The sequence below is a fragment of the Chelmon rostratus genome, chromosome 13 (genome assembly GCF_017976325.1).
Source record: "Chelmon rostratus isolate fCheRos1 chromosome 13, fCheRos1.pri, whole genome shotgun sequence".
Classification (NCBI taxonomy): Eukaryota; Metazoa; Chordata; class Actinopteri; order Chaetodontiformes; family Chaetodontidae; genus Chelmon; species Chelmon rostratus.
In genome coordinates this window covers 6,053,465-6,070,743 of record NC_055670.1, presented here as the reverse complement: position 1 = coordinate 6,070,743, position 17,279 = coordinate 6,053,465, and the positions used below count along the sequence as shown (strand labels likewise).

At 51.6% G+C, this 17,279-nt stretch overlaps 1 protein-coding gene across 1 annotated transcript; it reads right to left on the bottom strand.

The window, feature by feature from the left end:
• Position 1: 1 nt before the first annotated feature.
• LOC121616295 (pneumococcal serine-rich repeat protein-like) lies at positions 2 to 7,902 on the bottom strand. The gene is made up of 5 exons (XM_041951024.1): positions 7,105 to 7,902; positions 4,141 to 5,403; positions 2,239 to 4,050; positions 277 to 1,443; positions 2 to 70 (listed from the first exon to the last, which is right to left on the bottom strand). The coding sequence occupies exons 1-5, from the start codon at positions 7,900 to 7,902 to the stop codon at positions 2 to 4; spliced, it is 5,109 nt and encodes a 1,702-aa protein (XP_041806958.1).
• Between the last annotated feature and the right edge of the window lie 9,377 nt (positions 7,903 to 17,279).

The window sequence follows — 17,279 nt, the reverse complement described above, 5'->3', positions numbered from 1 at the left end:
ACTACTTGTGGTGGACAAGGCGCCCCTGGTAGTACTCGAGGCAACGTTTGTTGTGGTGGAGGAGGCGCCACTGATTGTTGTTGAGACATCATTTTTTGAGGTGGAGGAGGCTTCGCTGGAAGTAGTCAAGGCAACGTTTGTTGTTGTGGAGGAGGCGCCGTGGGTGATGATCGTGGAGCCAGCAATTGTAGTGGTTGGGGAGGCGCCACTAGTGGTAGTCATTGAAGCAGCACTTGTTGTGGTGGAGGAGGCGCCACTGGTAGTCGTGGGGGCAACGTTTGTTGTGGTGGAGGAGGCACCGCTGGTCGTCGTCGAGGCAGCATTTGTTGTGGTGGAGGAGGCGCCGCTGGTCGTAGTCGAGGCAGCACTATTCGTGGTGGAGAAGGAGACACTGGTGGTTGTTGAGGCAGCACTTTTTGTAGTGGAGAAGGCGCCAATGGTAGTCGTTGAGGCAGCACTACTTGTGGTGGACAAGGTGCCCCTGGTAGTACTCGAGGCAACGTTTGTTGTGGTGGAGGAGACGCCACTGATTGTTGTTGAGACAGAATTTGTGGTGGAGGAGGCCCCACTGGTAGTCGTTGAAGCAGCACTTGTTGTGGTGGAGGAGGCGCCACTGGTAGTCGTGGGGGCAGCGTTTGTTGTGGTGGAGAAGGTGCCGCTGGTCGTTGTTGAGGCAACATTTGTTGTGGTGGTGGAGGCGCCACTGGTAGTCATTGAGGCTTCACTACTTGTGGTGGACAAGGCGCCCCTGGTCGTACTCGAGGCAACGTTTGTTGTGGTGGAGGAGGCCCCACTGGGAGTCGATGAGGCAGCATTTGTTGTGGTGGAGGAGGCGCCGCTGGTTGTTGATGTGGCAACGTTTGTTGTGGTGGAGAAGACGCCTCCGGTAGTTGTTGAGGCAGAATTTGTTGTGGTGGAGGAGGCGCCACTGGTAGATGTCTGGGCAACGTTTGTTGTGGTGGAGTAGGCGCCACTGGTAGTACTCGAGGCAACGTTTGTTGTGGTGGAGGAGGTGCCACTGGTAGTCGTGCGGGCAACGTTTGTCGTGGTGGAGGAGGCGACACTGGTGGTTGTTGAGGCAGCGCTGGTTGTGGTGGAGGAGGCGCCACTGATCGTTGTCGAGGCAGCCTTTGTTGTGGTGGAGGAGGCGCTGCTGGTTGTTGTTGAGGTAGAACTATTCGTGGTGGAGAAGGCGACACTGGTGGTTGTTGAGGCACCGCTTGTTGTGGTGGAGGAGGCGCCACTGGTAGTCGTTGAGGCAGCGTTTGTTGTGGTGGAGGAGGCGCCGCTGGTCGTAGTCGAGGCAACATTTGTTGTGGTGGAAGAGGCGCCGCTGGTTGTTGATGAGGCAACATGTGTTGTGGTGGAGGAGGGGCCACTGACTGTTGTTGAGACAGAATTTGTGGTGGAGGAGGCCCCACTGGTAGTCGTTGAGGCAGCGTTTGTTGTGGTGGAGGATGCAACGCTGATAGTTGTTGAGACAGCATTTGTTGTGGTGGAGGAGGCGACACTGCTAGTCGTGAGGGCAACGTTTGTCGTGGTGGAGAAAGCGACACTGGTGGTTGTTGAGGCATCGCTTGTTGTTGTGGAGTAGGCGCCACTGGTAGTCCTTGAGGAAGCGTTTTTTGTGGTGGAGGAGGCACCACTGGTCGGAGTCAAGGCAGCACTATTCGTGGTGGAGAAGGCGACACTGGTGGTTGTTGAGGCAGCGCTGGTTGTGGTGGAGGAGGCCCCACTGGTAGTTGTTGAGGCAGCACTACTTGTGGTGGACAAGGCGCCCCTGGTAGTACCTGCCACTCGCCTGGTAGAGGCGCCACTGGTCGTCGTTGAGGCAGCCTTTGTTGTGGTGGAGGAGGCACCGCTGGTCATAGTCAAGGCAACATTTGTCGTGGTGGAGGAGGCGCCGCTGGTTGTTGATGTGGCAACGTTTGTTGTCGTTGAGGAGAAGCCTCCGGTAGTTGTCGGGGCAACATTTGTTGTGGTGGAGGAGGCGCCACTGGTAGTCATCCGGACATTGTTTATTGTGGTGGAGGAGGCGCCACTGATTGTTGTTGAGACAGAATTTGTGGCGGAGTAGGCCCCACTGGTAGTCGTTGAGGTAGCGTTTGTTGTGGTGGAGGAGGCGCCGCTGGTCGTAGTCGAGGCAGCACTATTCGTGGTGGAGAAGGCGACACTGGTGGTTGTTGAGGCAACGTTTGTTGTGGTGGAGGAGAAGCCTCCGGTAGTTGTTGAGGCAATATTTGTTGTGGTGGAGGAGGTGCCGCTGGTCGTAGCCGAGGCAGCGTTTGTTGTGGTGGAGGAGGCGCCGCTGGTCGTAGTCGAGGCAGCACTATTCGTGGTGGAGAAGGGGACACTGGTGGTTGTTGAGGCAGCGCTTGTTGTAGTGGAGGAGGCGCCACTGGTAGTCGTTGAGGCAGCCTTTGTTGTGGTGGAGGAGGCGCCACTGGTCGTTGTTGTGGCAGCACTGTTCACGGTGGAGGAGGGGCCACTGGTCGTCATTGAGGTAGCACTACTTGTGGTGGACGAGGCGCCCCTGGTAGTACTCGAGGCAACGTTTGTTGTTGTGGAGGAGGCTTCGCTGGTTGTCGTTGAGGCAGCCTTTGCTGTGGTGGAGGAGGCGCCGCTGGTTGTCGTCAAGGCAACATTTGTCGTGGTGGAGGAGGCTTCACTGGAAGTAGTCAAGGCAACGTTTGTTGTTGTGGAGGAGGCGCCGCGGGTGATGGTCGTGGAGCTCGCGATTGTAGTGGTTGGGGAGGTGCCATTAGTGGAAGTCATTGAAGCAGCACTTGTTGTGGTGGAGGAGGCGCCACTGGCAGTCGTGGGGGCAACATTTGTTGTGGTGGAGGAGGTGCCGCTGGTCGTAGCCAAGGCAGCGTTTGTTGTGGTGGAGGAGGCGCCGCTGGTCGTAGTCGAGGCAGCACTATTCGTGGTGGAGAAGGGGACACTGGTGGTTGTTGAGGCAGCGCTTGTTGTAGTGGAGGAGGCGCCACTGGTAGTCGTTGAGGCAGCGTTCGTTGTGGTGGAGGAGGGGCCACTGGTCGTCATTGAGGTAGCACTACTTGTGGTGGACGAGGCGCCCCTGGTAGTACTCGAGGCAACGTTTGTTGTGATGGAGGAGGCGCCACTGATTGTTGTTGAGACAGCATTTTTTGAGGTGGAGGAGGCTTCGCTGGAAGTAGTCAAGGCAACGTTTGTTGTTGTGGAGGAGGCGCCGCGGGTGATGGTCGGGGAGCCAACAATTGTAGTGGTACGGGAGGTGCTACTAGTGGTAGTCATTGAAGCAGCACTTGTTGTGGTGGAGGAGGCGCCACTGGTAGTCGTTGAGGCACTGCTTGTTGTGGTGGAGGAGGCGCCGCTGGTCGTAGTCGAGGCAACATTTGTTGTGGTGGAGGAGGTGCCACTGGTAGTCATTGAGGCTTCACTACTTGTGGTGGACAAGGCGCCCCTGGTAGTACTCGAGGCAACGTTTGTTGTGGTGGAGGAGGCCCCACTGGTAGTCGATGAGGCAGCCTTTGTTGTGGTGGAGGAGGCGCCGCTGGTTGTTGATGTGGCAACGTTTGTTGTGGTGGAGAAGACGCCTCCGGTAGTTGTTGAGGCAGAATTTGTTGTGGTGGAGGAGGCGCCACTGGTAGATGTCGGGGCAACGTTTGTTGTGGTGGAGGAGGCGCCACTGGTAGTACTCGAGGCAACGTTTGTTGTGGTGGAGGAGGCGCCACTGGTAGTCGTGGGGGCAACGTTTGTCGTGGTGGAGGAGGCGACACTGGTGGTTGTTGAGGCAGCGCTGGTTGTGGTGGAGGAGGCGCCACTGATCGTTGTCGAGGCAGCCTTTGTTGTGGTGGAGGAGGCGCTGCTGGTTGTTGTTGAGGTAGAACTATTCGTGGTGGAGAAGGCGACACTGGTGGTTGTTGAGGCACCGCTTGTTGTGGTGGAGGAGGCGCCACTGGTAGTCGTTGAGGCAGCGTTTGTTGTGGTGGAGGAGGCGCCGCTGGTTGTTGATGAGGCAACGTGTGTTGTGGTGGAGGAGGGGCCACTGACTGTTGTTGAGACAGCCTTTGCTGTGGTGGAGGAGGCGCCGCTGGTTGTCGTTGAGGCAGCCTTTGCTGTGGTGGAGGAGGCGCCGCTGGTTGTCGTCAAGGCAACATTTGTCATGGTGGAGGAGGCGCCGCTGGTTGTTGATGTGGCAACGTTTGTTGTGGTGGAGGAGAAGCCTCTGGTAGTCGTGGGAGCAACGTTTGTTGTGGTGGAGGAGGCGCCACTGATTGTTGTTGAGACAGCATTTTTTGAGGTGGAGGAGGCTTCGCTGGAAGTAGTCAAGGCAACGTTTGTTGTTGTGGAGGAGGCGCCGCGGGTGATGGTCGTGGAGCTCGCGATTGTAGTGGTTGGGGAGGTGCCATTAGTGGAAGTCATTGAAGCAGCACTTGTTGTGGTGGAGGAGGTGCCGCTGGTCGTAGCCGAGGCAGCGTTTGTTGTGGTGGAGGAGGCGCCGCTGGTCGTAGTCGAGGCAGCACTATTCGTGGTGGAGAAGGGGACACTGGTGGTTGTTGAGGCAGCGCTTGTTGTAGTGGAGGAGGCGCCACTGGTAGTCGTTGAGGCAGCGTTCGTTGTGGTGGAGGAGGCGCCGCTGGTCGTAGTTGAGGCAGCACTATTCGTGGTGGAGAAGGGGACACTGGTGATTGTTGAGGCAGCGCTAGTTGTGGTGGAGGAGGCGCCACTGGTCGTCGTTGAGGCAGCCTTTGTTGTGGTGGAGGAGGCGCCACTGGTCGTTGTTGAGGCAGCACTGTTCACGGTGGAGACGGCGACACTGGTGGTTGTTGAGGCACCGCTTGTTGTGGTGGAGGAGGCGCCACTGGTCGTAGTCGAGGCAACATTTGTTGTGGTGGAGGAGGGGCCACTGGTCGTCATTGAGGTAGCACTACTTGTGGTGGACGAGGCGCCCCTGGTAGTACTCGAGGCAACGTTTGTTGTGATGGAGGAGGCGCCACTGATTGTTGTTGAGACAGAATTTGTGGTGGAGGAGGCTCCACTTGTTGTCGTTGAGGTTGCGTTTGTTGTGGTGGAGGAGGCGCCGCTGGTCGTAGTCGAGGCAGCACTATTCGTGGTGGAGAAGGCGACACTGGTGGTTGTTGAGGCAGCGCTTGCTGTAGTGGAGGAGGCGCCACTGGTAGTCGTTGAGGCAGCGTTTGTTGTGGTGGAGGATGCAACGCTGATAGTTGTTGAGACAGCATTTGTTGTAGTGGAGGAGGCGCCACTGGTAGTCGTTGAGGCAGCGTTCGTTGTGGTGGAGGAGGCGCCGCTGGTCGTAGTCGAGGCAGCAGTATTCGTGGTAGAGAAGGGGACACTGGTGGTTGTTGAGGCACCGCTAGTTGTGGTGGAGGAGGCGCCACTGGTCGTCGTTGAGGCAGCCTTTGTTGTGGTGGAGGAGGCGCCGCTGGTCGTTGTTGAGGCAGCACTGTTCACGGTGGAGAAGGCGACACTGTTGGTTGTTGAGGCACCGCTTGTTGCGGTGGAGGAGGCGCCGCTGGTCGTAGTCGAGGCAACATTTGTTGTGGTGGAGGAGGCGCCACTGGTAGTCATTGAGGCTTCACTACTTGTCGTGGACAAGGTGCCCCTGGTAGTACTCGAGGCAACGTTTGTTGTGGTGGAGGAGGCGCCACTGATTGTTGTTGAGACAGCATTTGTGGTGGAGGAGGCCCCACTGGTAGTCGTTGAGGCAGCATTTGTTGTGGTGGAGGAGGTGCCGCTGGTTGTTGATGTGGCAACGTTTGTTGTGGTGGAGAAGACGCCTCCGGTAGTTGTTGAGGCAGAATTTGTTGTGGTGGAGGAGGCGCCACTGGTAGTTGTCAGGGCATTGTTTATTGTGGTGGAGAAGGGGCTGCTGGTAGTTGCTGAGGCAGCATTTGTTGTTGTGGAGGAGAAGCCTCTGGTAGTCATCTGCGCGGCACTGCTTGTGGTGGAGGAGGCGCCACTGGTAGTCGTTGCGGCAGCGCTTGTTGTGATGGAGGAGGCGCCGCTGGTCGTAGTCGAGGCAGCACTATTCGTGGTGGAGAAGGCGACACTGTTGGTTGTTGAGGCAGCGCTGGTTGTGGTGGAGGAGGCGCCACTGGTCGTCGTTGAGGCAGCCTTTGTTGTAGTGGAGGAGGCGCTGCTGGTTGTTGTTGAGGCAGCACTATTTGTGGTGGAGAAGGCGACACTGGTGGTTGTTGAGGCACCGCTTGTTGTGGTGGAGGAGAGGCCACTGGTCGTAGTCGAGGCAACATTTGTTGTGGTGGAGGAGGGGCCACTGGTCGTCATTGAGGCAGCACTACTTGTGGTGGACGAGGCGCCCCTGGTAGTACTCGAGGCAACGTTTGTTGTGATGGAGGAGGCGCCACTGATTGTTGTTGAGACAGAATTTGTGGTGGAGGAGGCCCCACTGGTAGTCGTTGAGGCAGCGTTTGTTGTGGTGGAGGATGCAACGCTGATAGTTGTTGAGACAGCATTTGTTGTGGTGGAGGAGGCGACACTGGTAGTCGTTGAGGCAGCCTTTGTTGTGGTGGAGGAGGCGCCGCTGGTCGTTGTTGAGGCAGCACTGTTCACGGTGGAGAAGGCGACACTGTTGGTTGTTGAGGCACCGCTTGTTGCGGTGGAGGAGGCGCCGCTGGTCGTAGTCGAGGCAACATTTGTTGTGGTGGAGGAGGCGCCACTGGTAGTCATTGAGGCTTCACTACTTGTCGTGGACAAGGTGCCCCTGGTAGTACTCGAGGCAACGTTTGTTGTGGTGGAGGAGGCGCCACTGATTGTTGTTGAGACAGCATTTGTGGTGGAGGAGGCCCCACTGGTAGTCGTTGAGGCAGCATTTGTTGTGGTGGAGGAGGTGCCGCTGGTTGTTGATGTGGCAACGTTTGTTGTGGTGGAGAAGACGCCTCCGGTAGTTGTTGAGGCAGAATTTGTCGTGGTGGAGGAGGCGCCACTGGTAGTTGTCGGGGCAATATTTGTTGTGGTGGAGGAGGCGCCACTGGTAGTTGTCAGGGCATTGTTTATTGTGGTGGAGAAGGGGCTGCTGGTAGTTGCTGAGGCAGCATTTGTTGTTGTGGAGGAGAAGCCTCTGGTAGTCATCTGCGCGGCACTGCTTGTGGTGGAGGAGGCGCCACTGGTAGTCGTTGCGGCAGCGCTTGTTGTGATGGAGGAGGCGCCGCTGGTCGTAGTCGAGGCAGCACTATTCGTGGTGGAGAAGGCGACACTGTTGGTTGTTGAGGCAGCGCTGGTTGTGGTGGAGGAGGCGCCACTGGTCGTCGTTGAGGCAGCCTTTGTTGTAGTGGAGGAGGCGCTGCTGGTTGTTGTTGAGGCAGCACTATTTGTGGTGGAGAAGGCGACACTGGTGGTTGTTGAGGCACCGCTTGTTGTGGTGGAGGAGAGGCCACTGGTCGTAGTCGAGGCAACATTTGTTGTGGTGGAGGAGGGGCCACTGGTCGTCATTGAGGCAGCACTACTTGTGGTGGACGAGGCGCCCCTGGTAGTACTCGAGGCAACGTTTGTTGTGATGGAGGAGGCGCCACTGATTGTTGTTGAGACAGAATTTGTGGTGGAGGAGGCCTCACTGGTAGTCGTTGAGGCAGCGTTTGTTGTGGTGGAGGATGCAACGCTGCTAGTTGTTGAGGCAGCATTTGTTGTGGTGGAGGAGGTGCCGCTGGTTGTTGATGTGGCAACGTTTGTTGTGGTGGAGAAGACGCCTCCGGTAGTTGTTGAGGCAGAATTTGTCGTGGTGGAGGAGGCGCCACTGGTAGTTGTCGGGGCAATATTTGTTGTGGTGGAGGAGGCGCCACTGGTAGTTGTCAGGGCATTGTTTATTGTGGTGGAGAAGGGGCTGCTGGTAGTTGCTGAGGCAGCATTTGTTGTTGTGGAGGAGAAGCCTCTGGTAGTCATCTGCGCGGCACTGCTTGTGGTGGAGGAGGCGCCACTGGTAGTCGTTGCGGCAGCGCTTGTTGTGATGGAGGAGGCGCCGCTGGTCGTAGTCGAGGCAGCACTATTCGTGGTGGAGAAGGCGACACTGTTGGTTGTTGAGGCAGCGCTGGTTGTGGTGGAGGAGGCGCCACTGGTCGTCGTTGAGGCAGCCTTTGTTGTAGTGGAGGAGGCGCTGCTGGTTGTTGTTGAGGCAGCACTATTTGTGGTGGAGAAGGCGACACTGGTGGTTGTTGAGGCACCGCTTGTTGTGGTGGAGGAGAGGCCACTGGTCGTAGTCGAGGCAACATTTGTTGTGGTGGAGGAGGGGCCACTGGTCGTCATTGAGGCAGCACTACTTGTGGTGGACGAGGCGCCCCTGGTAGTACTCGAGGCAACGTTTGTTGTGATGGAGGAGGCGCCACTGATTGTTTTTGAGACAGAATTTGTGGTGGAGGAGGCCCCACTGGTAGTCGTTGAGGCAGCGTTTGTTGTGGTGGAGGATGCAACGCTGATAGTTGTTGAGACAGCATTTGTTGTGGTGGAGGAGGCGACACTGGTAGTCGTGGGGGCAACGTTTGTTGTGGTGGAGAAGGCGACACTGGTGGTTGTTGAGGCAGCGCTTGTTGTAGTGGAGGAGGCCCCACTGGTAGTCGCTGAGGCAGCATTTGTTGTGGTGGAGGAGGTGCCGCTGGTTGTTGATGTGGCAACGTTTGTTGTGGTGGAGAAGACGCCTCCGGTAGTTGTTGAGGCAGAATTTGTCATGGTGGAGGAGGCGCCACTGGTAGTTGTCGGGGCAACATTTGTTGTGGTGGAGGAGGCGCCACTGGTAGTCGTCAGGGCATTTTTTATTGTGGTGGAGAAGGGGCTGCTGGTAGTTGCTGAGGCAGCATTTGTTGTTGTGGAGGAGAAGCCTCTGGTAGTCATCGGCGCAGCACTGCTTGTGGTGGAGGAGGCGCCACTGGTAGTCGTGGGAGCAACGTTTGTTGTGGTGGAGAAGGCGCCACTGGTAGTACTCGAGGCAACGTTTGTTGTGGTGGAGGAGGCGCCACTGGTAGTCGTGGGGGCAACGTTTGTCGTGGTGGAGGATGCAATGCTGATAGTTGTTGAGACAGCATTTGTGGTGGAGGAGGCGCCATTGGTCGTCGTTGAGGCAGCGTTTGTTGTGGTGGAGGGGGCGCCACTGGTAGTCGTCGAGGCAGCGTTTGTTGTGGTGGAGGAGGCGCCGCTGGTTGTTGAGGCAACGTTTGTTGTGGTGGAGGATGCGCCGCTCATAGTCGTCGAGACAGCACTCTTTGTGGTGGAGGAGGAATCAGTCATTGTCGTTGAGACAGCATTTGTGGTGGAGGAGGAGCCTCTGGTAGTAATCAAGCCAGCACTGCTTGTGGTGGAGGAGGCGCCACTAGTAGTCATCGGGGCAACGTTTGTTGTGGTGGAGGAGGCACCAGTTGTGGTTGAGGAGGCACCACTGCTGATCGTTGTGGACCCGGCATTCGTAGTGGTTGGGGAGGTGCCACTGGTGGTGGTCATTGAAGCAGAATTTGTTGTGGTGGAGGAGGCCCCACCGGTAGTAGTAGAGGCAACATTTGTTGTTGTGGAGGAGGTGCCACTGGGAGTCGTCGGGGCAACATTTGTTGTGGTGGAGGAGAAGCCTCTGGTAGTCGTCACTGCAGCACTATTTGTGTTGGAGAAGGCGACACTGGTGGTTGTTGAGGTAGCGCTTGTTGTGGTGGAGGACGTGTCGCTGGTAGTTGTTGAGGCAGCAGGACTTGTGGTGGAGGAGGTGCCGCTTGTAATAGTTGAGGAAGCATTTAATGTGGTGGAGGAGGTGCCGCTGCTGATAGTCATCGAGGAGCCATGTGTTGTGGTTGAGGAGGCCGTTGTTGTGGAAGGTGTTGTTGTGGCAGTTGTGGCCGTTATGGCAGAAGATGCAGTGGTGGCCGTTGTGGCAGAAGATGCAGTGGTGGCTGTTGTGGCAGAAGATGCAGAGGTGGCCGTTGTGGCAGAAAATGCATTGGTAGCTGTTGTCATGGATGGCATTGTCGTGGCAGTTGCAGCCGTTGTGGCAGAAGATGTAGTGGTGGCAGTTGTGGCAGAAGATGCTGTGGTGGCCGTTGTGGCAGAAGATGCGGTGGTGGCCGTTGTCATGGCAGTTGCGGCCATTGTGGCAGAAGATGCAATGGTGGCCGTTGTCATGGAAGGAATTGTAGTGGCAGTTGCAGCCGTTGTCGCAGAAGATGCAGTGGTGGCAATTGTCATGGCAGTTGCAGTGGTGGCCGCTGTCGTGGAAGGCAATGTAGTGGCAGTTGCAGAAGAAGATGCGATGGTGGCCGTTGTTGTGGAAGGCCTAGTGGCAGTTGCGGAAGAAGATGCAGTCGTGCCCGTTATTGTGAAAGGTGTTGTTGTGGCAGAAGATGTGCTGGTGGCCGCTGTCGTGGAAGGCGTGGTAGTGGCAGTTGTGGAAGAAGATACAGTAGTGCCCGTTATTGTGAAAGGTGTTGTTGTGGCAGTTGCGGTGGTGACCATTGTGACAGAAGATGTGCTGGTGGCCACTGTCGTGGAAGACGTTGTAGTGGCAGTTGCGGCAGAAGATGCAGTGGTGGCCGCTGTCGTGGAAGGCGTTGTAGTGGCAGTTGCGGAAGAAGATGCAGTGGTGGCCGCTGTTGTGGAAGGCGTTGTAGTGGCAGTTGCGGATAAAGATGCAGTAGTGGCCGTTATTGTGAAAGGCCCTGTTGTGGCAGTTGCGGTGGTGACCACTGTGGCAGAAGATGTGGTGGTGGCCATTGTTGTGGAAGGCATTGTTGTTGCAGTTGTCGTGGTGGCCGTTGTTGTGGAAGGCGTTGTTGTTGCAGTTGTTGTGGTGGCCGTTGTAACAAAAGATGCAGTGGTGGCCATTGTTGCGGAAGGCATTGTTGTTGCAGTTGTCGTGGTGGCTGTTGTTGTGGAAGGCGTTGTTGTTGTAGTTGTCGTGGTGGCCGTTGTAACAGAAGATGCATTGGTGGCAATTGTTAAGGGTGACATTGGTGTGTTGGACGTCGTTGATGTAGCGGTGGTGGTTGGAGGGGTGGTGGCAGGCACGATGGTACTGGCATTCGTCGTGGTGGCTGTTGTCGTGGTCGGCACAATGGTGGTGGCCATCGCCACGGTGGTAGGTGTTGGGGTTTCGTCTGTGACAGTGGCAGTCATTGTGGTAGGCTCAGCATTGGTGGTGGTGGTGGCGGTAGTTGTGGTGGTGATGTCAGGCGTGGCAGTGATTGTTGTGGCAGACGCAGCACTGGTGATGGCTGTCGTGGCAGAAACAGCAGTGGAGTCCACTGTTGTTGTGGAAGCAGTAGACTCTGGGATGTCTGCGTCTCCTCCAGTAAAGGGCACTTCAGGAATTTCTTCCAAGTCCCACAATTCATAAAATCCTGAGTCATAAACGGATTCCTCTGTTGTGTCTGTGTCTGTATCAGTTGTTGAGCTGCCTGTCGTCGGTGCTGTCGTCGTTGTTTCCGGATCAAATGTTCCTGTTGGTTCTTCATCAAAGCCCCATAGGTCAAAAAAATCTGGTTCCTCCAGGGATCTCCTAACATGATGCCTTCCAAATCTTTTAGGCAGCATAGGGGAACAAGCTGCGAGCATCGTGCACAGTTTCCCACTAGAGTCAACATAAACCAGTTCAAAGGCAGAATCCTGTAAAGACACTTCAGGTTAGTTTTCACACCAAATTAATGAACAATGAGTTTCAACTTGTTTTGCATTTGATTTACCTGGTCTGGTGACTTTGATATGTCCACAAATAATGCACCGGGGGTCCTTCGTTGTCTAACAGAGTGTCTTTCGTTCATGAGAAGATCTACCACAAAGGCAAACAGACAAAATTAGAGACTAGTTACTGAAGGAAGTGGAACATGAAGCAGCGGAAGAGCAAGACATTTTCCTCAGTAGTTTGTCAGAGGCCAAACCAGAGCTGAAAGTGGAGCAGGACAGAAGCAGTTTTAATTGGATAATGTTGCTGCCTGTCAACTGGCACTGTATTATGCATTAGAGCTTCCTAAGGCAATAATGTATTACAGCTGTCTCTCTGATGGCCTGTTTATGGGTTGATGAATCCATCTTTTATGTTATTTCTTCCTGGTCCTTACCAAGATCTTTCACTTTCCTCACTTTTGTTTCACCAGGCAGCTTCACAGTGACATGTGTTGTTCCACAAGTCACCACTGGTGACGCTGCTGGTGCTGACATCATTGGATTCTCGCAAACTGCCACGCCCGTCATGTTCTCCTTCAGCAGACGGTCAAAGTAATGCAGTTTCAACGGGCGGAAACCAATTCCGTCTCCAGTCTGGGGATACACAAAATTATCATTAACTGTATCAGGCATCTGAAGATCCAAGATTGTTTTGTGGTAGTTTATTGGCTAGTTAAAAAAATAAATAAATCCACTCATGGCACAGTCTTTCAAATACTTGAACATGAATGATCAAGAGCAGCAGCGCCTCAGGTCCCAAATGAGATGACTTGGCCTGTAACAAACCCATTTGCATTGAATGTTGTTGGACTATCATAAAGGCTACAGCAGCACGAGATTCAACAGAAGTACAGATTATTCGATCAGCAAACTCATGAGGAGATTCTTCTTGTGTCAGAGCAGTCTAATAATTTTTTTGTCACTTGCAGTTTGAGGCAAAAGGAACAAGAAACCTTTGTAGAACAGATCAGCACTCCCTCAATATATTTTCAGTTCATCCAACCACATGGACGTAACTAGGCACAGTTTCTCATTTAAATGATACAATGTATTGGGAGTTTCAGTGGTTCACACTCACAATTGTCACAGTTTGTTAAAAAGCTCAAGTCTGGCGTAAATCCCAAGGCCAAATCCAACATACAGCCAACTCTTTCAGATGCTGGCTGAGTGGAAGAAACAAGAAGTTACACACAATTCACGCATGGTATCATGGTGCTAGAGATACCGTCGTGAGGTGGAGCCTGAGAACTAGTACTTATTAGTTTGGACAAAGAAATTAACATTTTACCTGTATTGCTGTGTGGCAGCCAGTATGAAGCTTCGCCAGCAACCACCACCTGTACATATGAATGGAACTGTCACACCTGTCAGGCAGTGACAACAAGCGCGTCCCGTCTGTGGAAAAACATTTGGAGAAACATTACGTTCCTGACAGCAGCTATTATTCCACTTTCTAAAGGCAAAACCACGCTGCCAATCAAACACACCTTCCAGACGCAGATTTGAGTATCGGATGAGTGAAAAGCGTAGGGAAAGTGTTCCGTTACTGCAGCGATAGTGTGGCTGCTTGAAATCTGATGTTGGTGGACTCCTTCCGATACCTGAAATCAGAAAAACATATGGGCAATGATGCCAGGTTATTATTTGCTTTCTTGCCACAGTCAGATGAGAACAATACTACTCATGTCTGGATGCTAAATAGAAAGCTACAGCCAGAAGAATGTTAGCTTAGCACGAAGACTGGAAATAGCCTGAAGAAAATCTGCCTAGTGCTACTTCCAAAGCTCACCAAGGACTATACACTGATGAAGAACCTTTATCAACATCTTGATAACAGCACGAAATGCATCTAATGATGGAGGAAATTCACAACAACACTTACCGGGAACAAACAGGATTAAGATCACAATGTTCAGTGAGCTTGTGCGTTTTGAGATTCTGCTCTGGTGGGAAGGCTGATATATATGTATTTTTTTGCCAGCATGTTTGACTTTATCTTTTTTGATAATTTAAATTTGTGTTGGTCTTTGTTTATGATTCTTGACTAAAATTAACTCATAACTGGTTTTCAAAGACAGGCCAGTTACAGATTTTTTTTACTATTGCATGAAATTATTGCGTGAAACCTGACACTCAGGGAGCAAAACCTCAGCCCAGATCTGCACATCTATCAGCACATTCTCAGCCTCACACTTTTTGCAAAACGCGACACACACTTCTTTACATTAGACACAGAAATCATGATAACATGATGTCACTTCCTTGCCATTTCAAGGCACTGCCTTTCAGAATACCACACCTATGAAACACAGCTGTCAGGTGTACGAACACTTTGGTGAGTTTACAATTAAGCCCCTATCAGGCGTAAGCACTATGAAAAGGTAACAGGTGAGTGTAGTCTGTCTTTATCAAAAATCGAAGGCAACATTGCAGTCAGAGGGAGAGGGAGAAACATCATTGGCCACAGAGCTATTTTGAATGTGCCAGGTCAACATGGTGGTAACATCACAATGTGCGCTGCAATCATGCAGAATGGTATCCTCCACTGCCATGCCATTTTATGACCTTACAACACAGCCCACCTACTCACAATTTGACAGACTACACACATTGTCACAGCAGAAGGCCAAATGGACGCAGAGCAGATGAGATACAGTGTCATCTGGGACAATATATCTTTTCACCAATCTGCTCTGGTCCAAAACTGGTTTCATCAGCATCCACAATTTTCACTCCAATACCTCCCACCATACTCTCCCTACTCAACCCCACTGAGGATGGTGGTGATGGAAGGTCTATGATCTCCAGCCTCATGTCAGGATACCCCTCATTTAAGCTGTGGAGGAGGCCTGTGACCAAAGTGATGCTGGGTCTGTGCAAGGCTGGAGTCACCATCCAAGAAGATTCTTCCCTCGCTGTCTTGTGAGAGAGGACACAGCCTGTGCTGTGGGTGAAGTGCTATGACCAGACCCAGCTAGACCAAGAAATGATGCTCAAGGTTTCTTTCCCTTTTTCCCCCTTTTGATTTTGTCTCCACAAATGATTTCCTGTGTTTGTGTACTATATTCTACTATATTTAGAATATGTTCTGTTCTGAGTTTCAGTTTGGAAATGCATCAATGTATTGACTGATTCTGCAGTGTGGAGAGAAAATAAACATTTTCATCATTGTCCAGTGCTGGACTTGTGTGTTGTATAAATAAATTCATGTACTTTAATCTAATCCCAGACTATTTCATTAGAAAAGTAGAAATGTTCAAAATGTTTTAGATTGAGCACAGCAGTTTGTAACTGGTTCAAACAGAATCAGATTATATGAACCGTGTGTTTCACATGTTTTTTTTTATAAATTGTTGTACAGTTATAAATGAAGTGATTCATTCTGCAAAATATCTGAGGTCTTCTGCTACTTGTGTGTGTGTGTGTGGTTGTGTGAATTTTGTGTGGTGTTTTAACAAAATGAGCCGTTTTCAAAATCATGCTGAAGCAATCGTATTTATTTGTATTTTGCCCAGAGAATGAATTCAAAGTGGTCAACAGAACAATTATAGGGAAATCAATTTCTCTTTAAATGGAAAATCAAAATGAGTAAAATATAAACTGAATAAAACATTGCATGACACACTGACACTGTGCTCACATTTACATTTGTAGTGTCAAACGAAGTTAATCTTTATCTAACATGGTGTGTCAAGACCTCTCACCTTCAGATGAATTATTGAAACGGGGACTCTTGGCTTCACCTTGGAGGAAAGTCCAAACCGGCGCTGGGAAATTTCGGTCTGTCGCGTCTTTCGGAGCCGCATCAAACAGCTGCTCGTTGCCGTCAGGAAGTTCATCCTGGCCGGCAAATCTACCGTGTTCATATCGGTGACGTCCTGCGTTGTTGAGCTGGGCTAGTGTTAATCCGGTCCAAACCCAAGCCATCAGTGCGGACGTCATGGTAGCGCTCCGGTCCGCTCGGCTTCTCTCTGCCGCCAGACCAGACAAAGGATGCCGACTGAGAGGGAGGAACCGCTGCACAGCCGAGCCATTAAACCCGCTTCATTAGATCCACACGCTGCACAGGTGCTTCCTCACGTAGTTAGGCGGCAGGTGCGCTGCTGTGGGCTTGACTGAGCCCAGTCTACACTACAGGGGGCGTGGCATGCTGAAGCAACAGGCGGTGACATGTCCAAACACTTCAACGACGTTGGTCGATCAGAAGCTACGAGTGGTAGCATACCTGCAACCAGAGGGCTTAGCGGCCTCGTCCAAAACAAGCAAATTTGGCAGTGAAATCTGTGTTGGAGAGTCAGATGATGTGGATACAGCACAATCTCTTATCTGAGAAATGCAGATGTTATAGAGATTTCAGTCGAAATTAATAAAGTCACAGAAAGGAGGAGGAGTCATTTATTTCATTCATTTGAATATCAGCTAATATCCTCAAAGTTCAGAAGATTTTCTCCCATATCCTACATAATGATGCTGAATTGGCTTATTAACCAGAATTTTTAAGGTTTGTTTATAAGGACTGTAGTTGTTTTATGAATGTTTCTCCAGCCTGTCCCCGACATAGGACATGACAAGAATTTATCTGTAAAACATGTTTTTTATTTACTCTGCTACTCATACATAGAAAGACAGTTTAACATTTTTAATAATAAGTTGTATTTGGCATAAAAACAATTTTTGTACCAGTTTTTATATGTTTTTTTGACATTAAGATTTAGATCCATAATTACACCAAGAGATTTCAATTCAGTGACTACATCATTTTCAAAGATAATTTGCAGCATAGTTTTGCTTAGCTGTCAGCATAAGGTCACACGACCTACCGAGGGAATCTTCGAATGTTACCATGATAGCGGTGTGTATTCTCCTCTCTGCAAATGCTGATGTGGCCTGTGATATCAGCCACTCGGTCACAAACAGGCAGCAGACATAACACCCTCCTTCTTGTTGCTTCATATTTATATACTATGCAATATATACTACATATACCTGCAAGTCTATTATCAGAGTTGCCACTGTAACTCTGATTGCATCCCTGCCCATCCCCTGACCCCTCCCTCTCTTGCCCTCTCTCTATCTCTCTCAGATGGTCAAGGCAGATGGCTGCCCACCCAGAGCATGGTTCTGCTTAAGGTTTCTGCCTGTTAAAGGAAGTTTTTCCTCGCCATTGTCGCCAAGTGCTTGCTCATGAGGGAATTGTTGGGTTTCTGTAGATAAAGAGCTGGGTCTGTATTTGCTCTGCTCTGTATCTGGAAAGTGTCCTGAGAGAACTTTGGTTGTGATTTGGCGCCATATAAATAAAATTGAATTGAATTGAAACTGAATTGAATAGGCATATGACTCATCATTTCTCCATCCCCTGGAAAGATCTGATCAAAACCTGGGGCACCTCCTGACTGTATACAAACCTGTTGTCCACAGGTAGCCGGCTGTCCCTCGCAGTCTCATCTACCATATACATATATATATACACATATATATATATATATACATTTTATACAAAGGACTATAAAAATATATTGGCAATGGTAAATTGCTCAAGGACTTGAAAAAAATGCACATGGTCGGTATGGATAAGTTAAGTACAGTGTTTGCTCTACACATTAAATAAGTATATATGTGTGTCGCAGTGG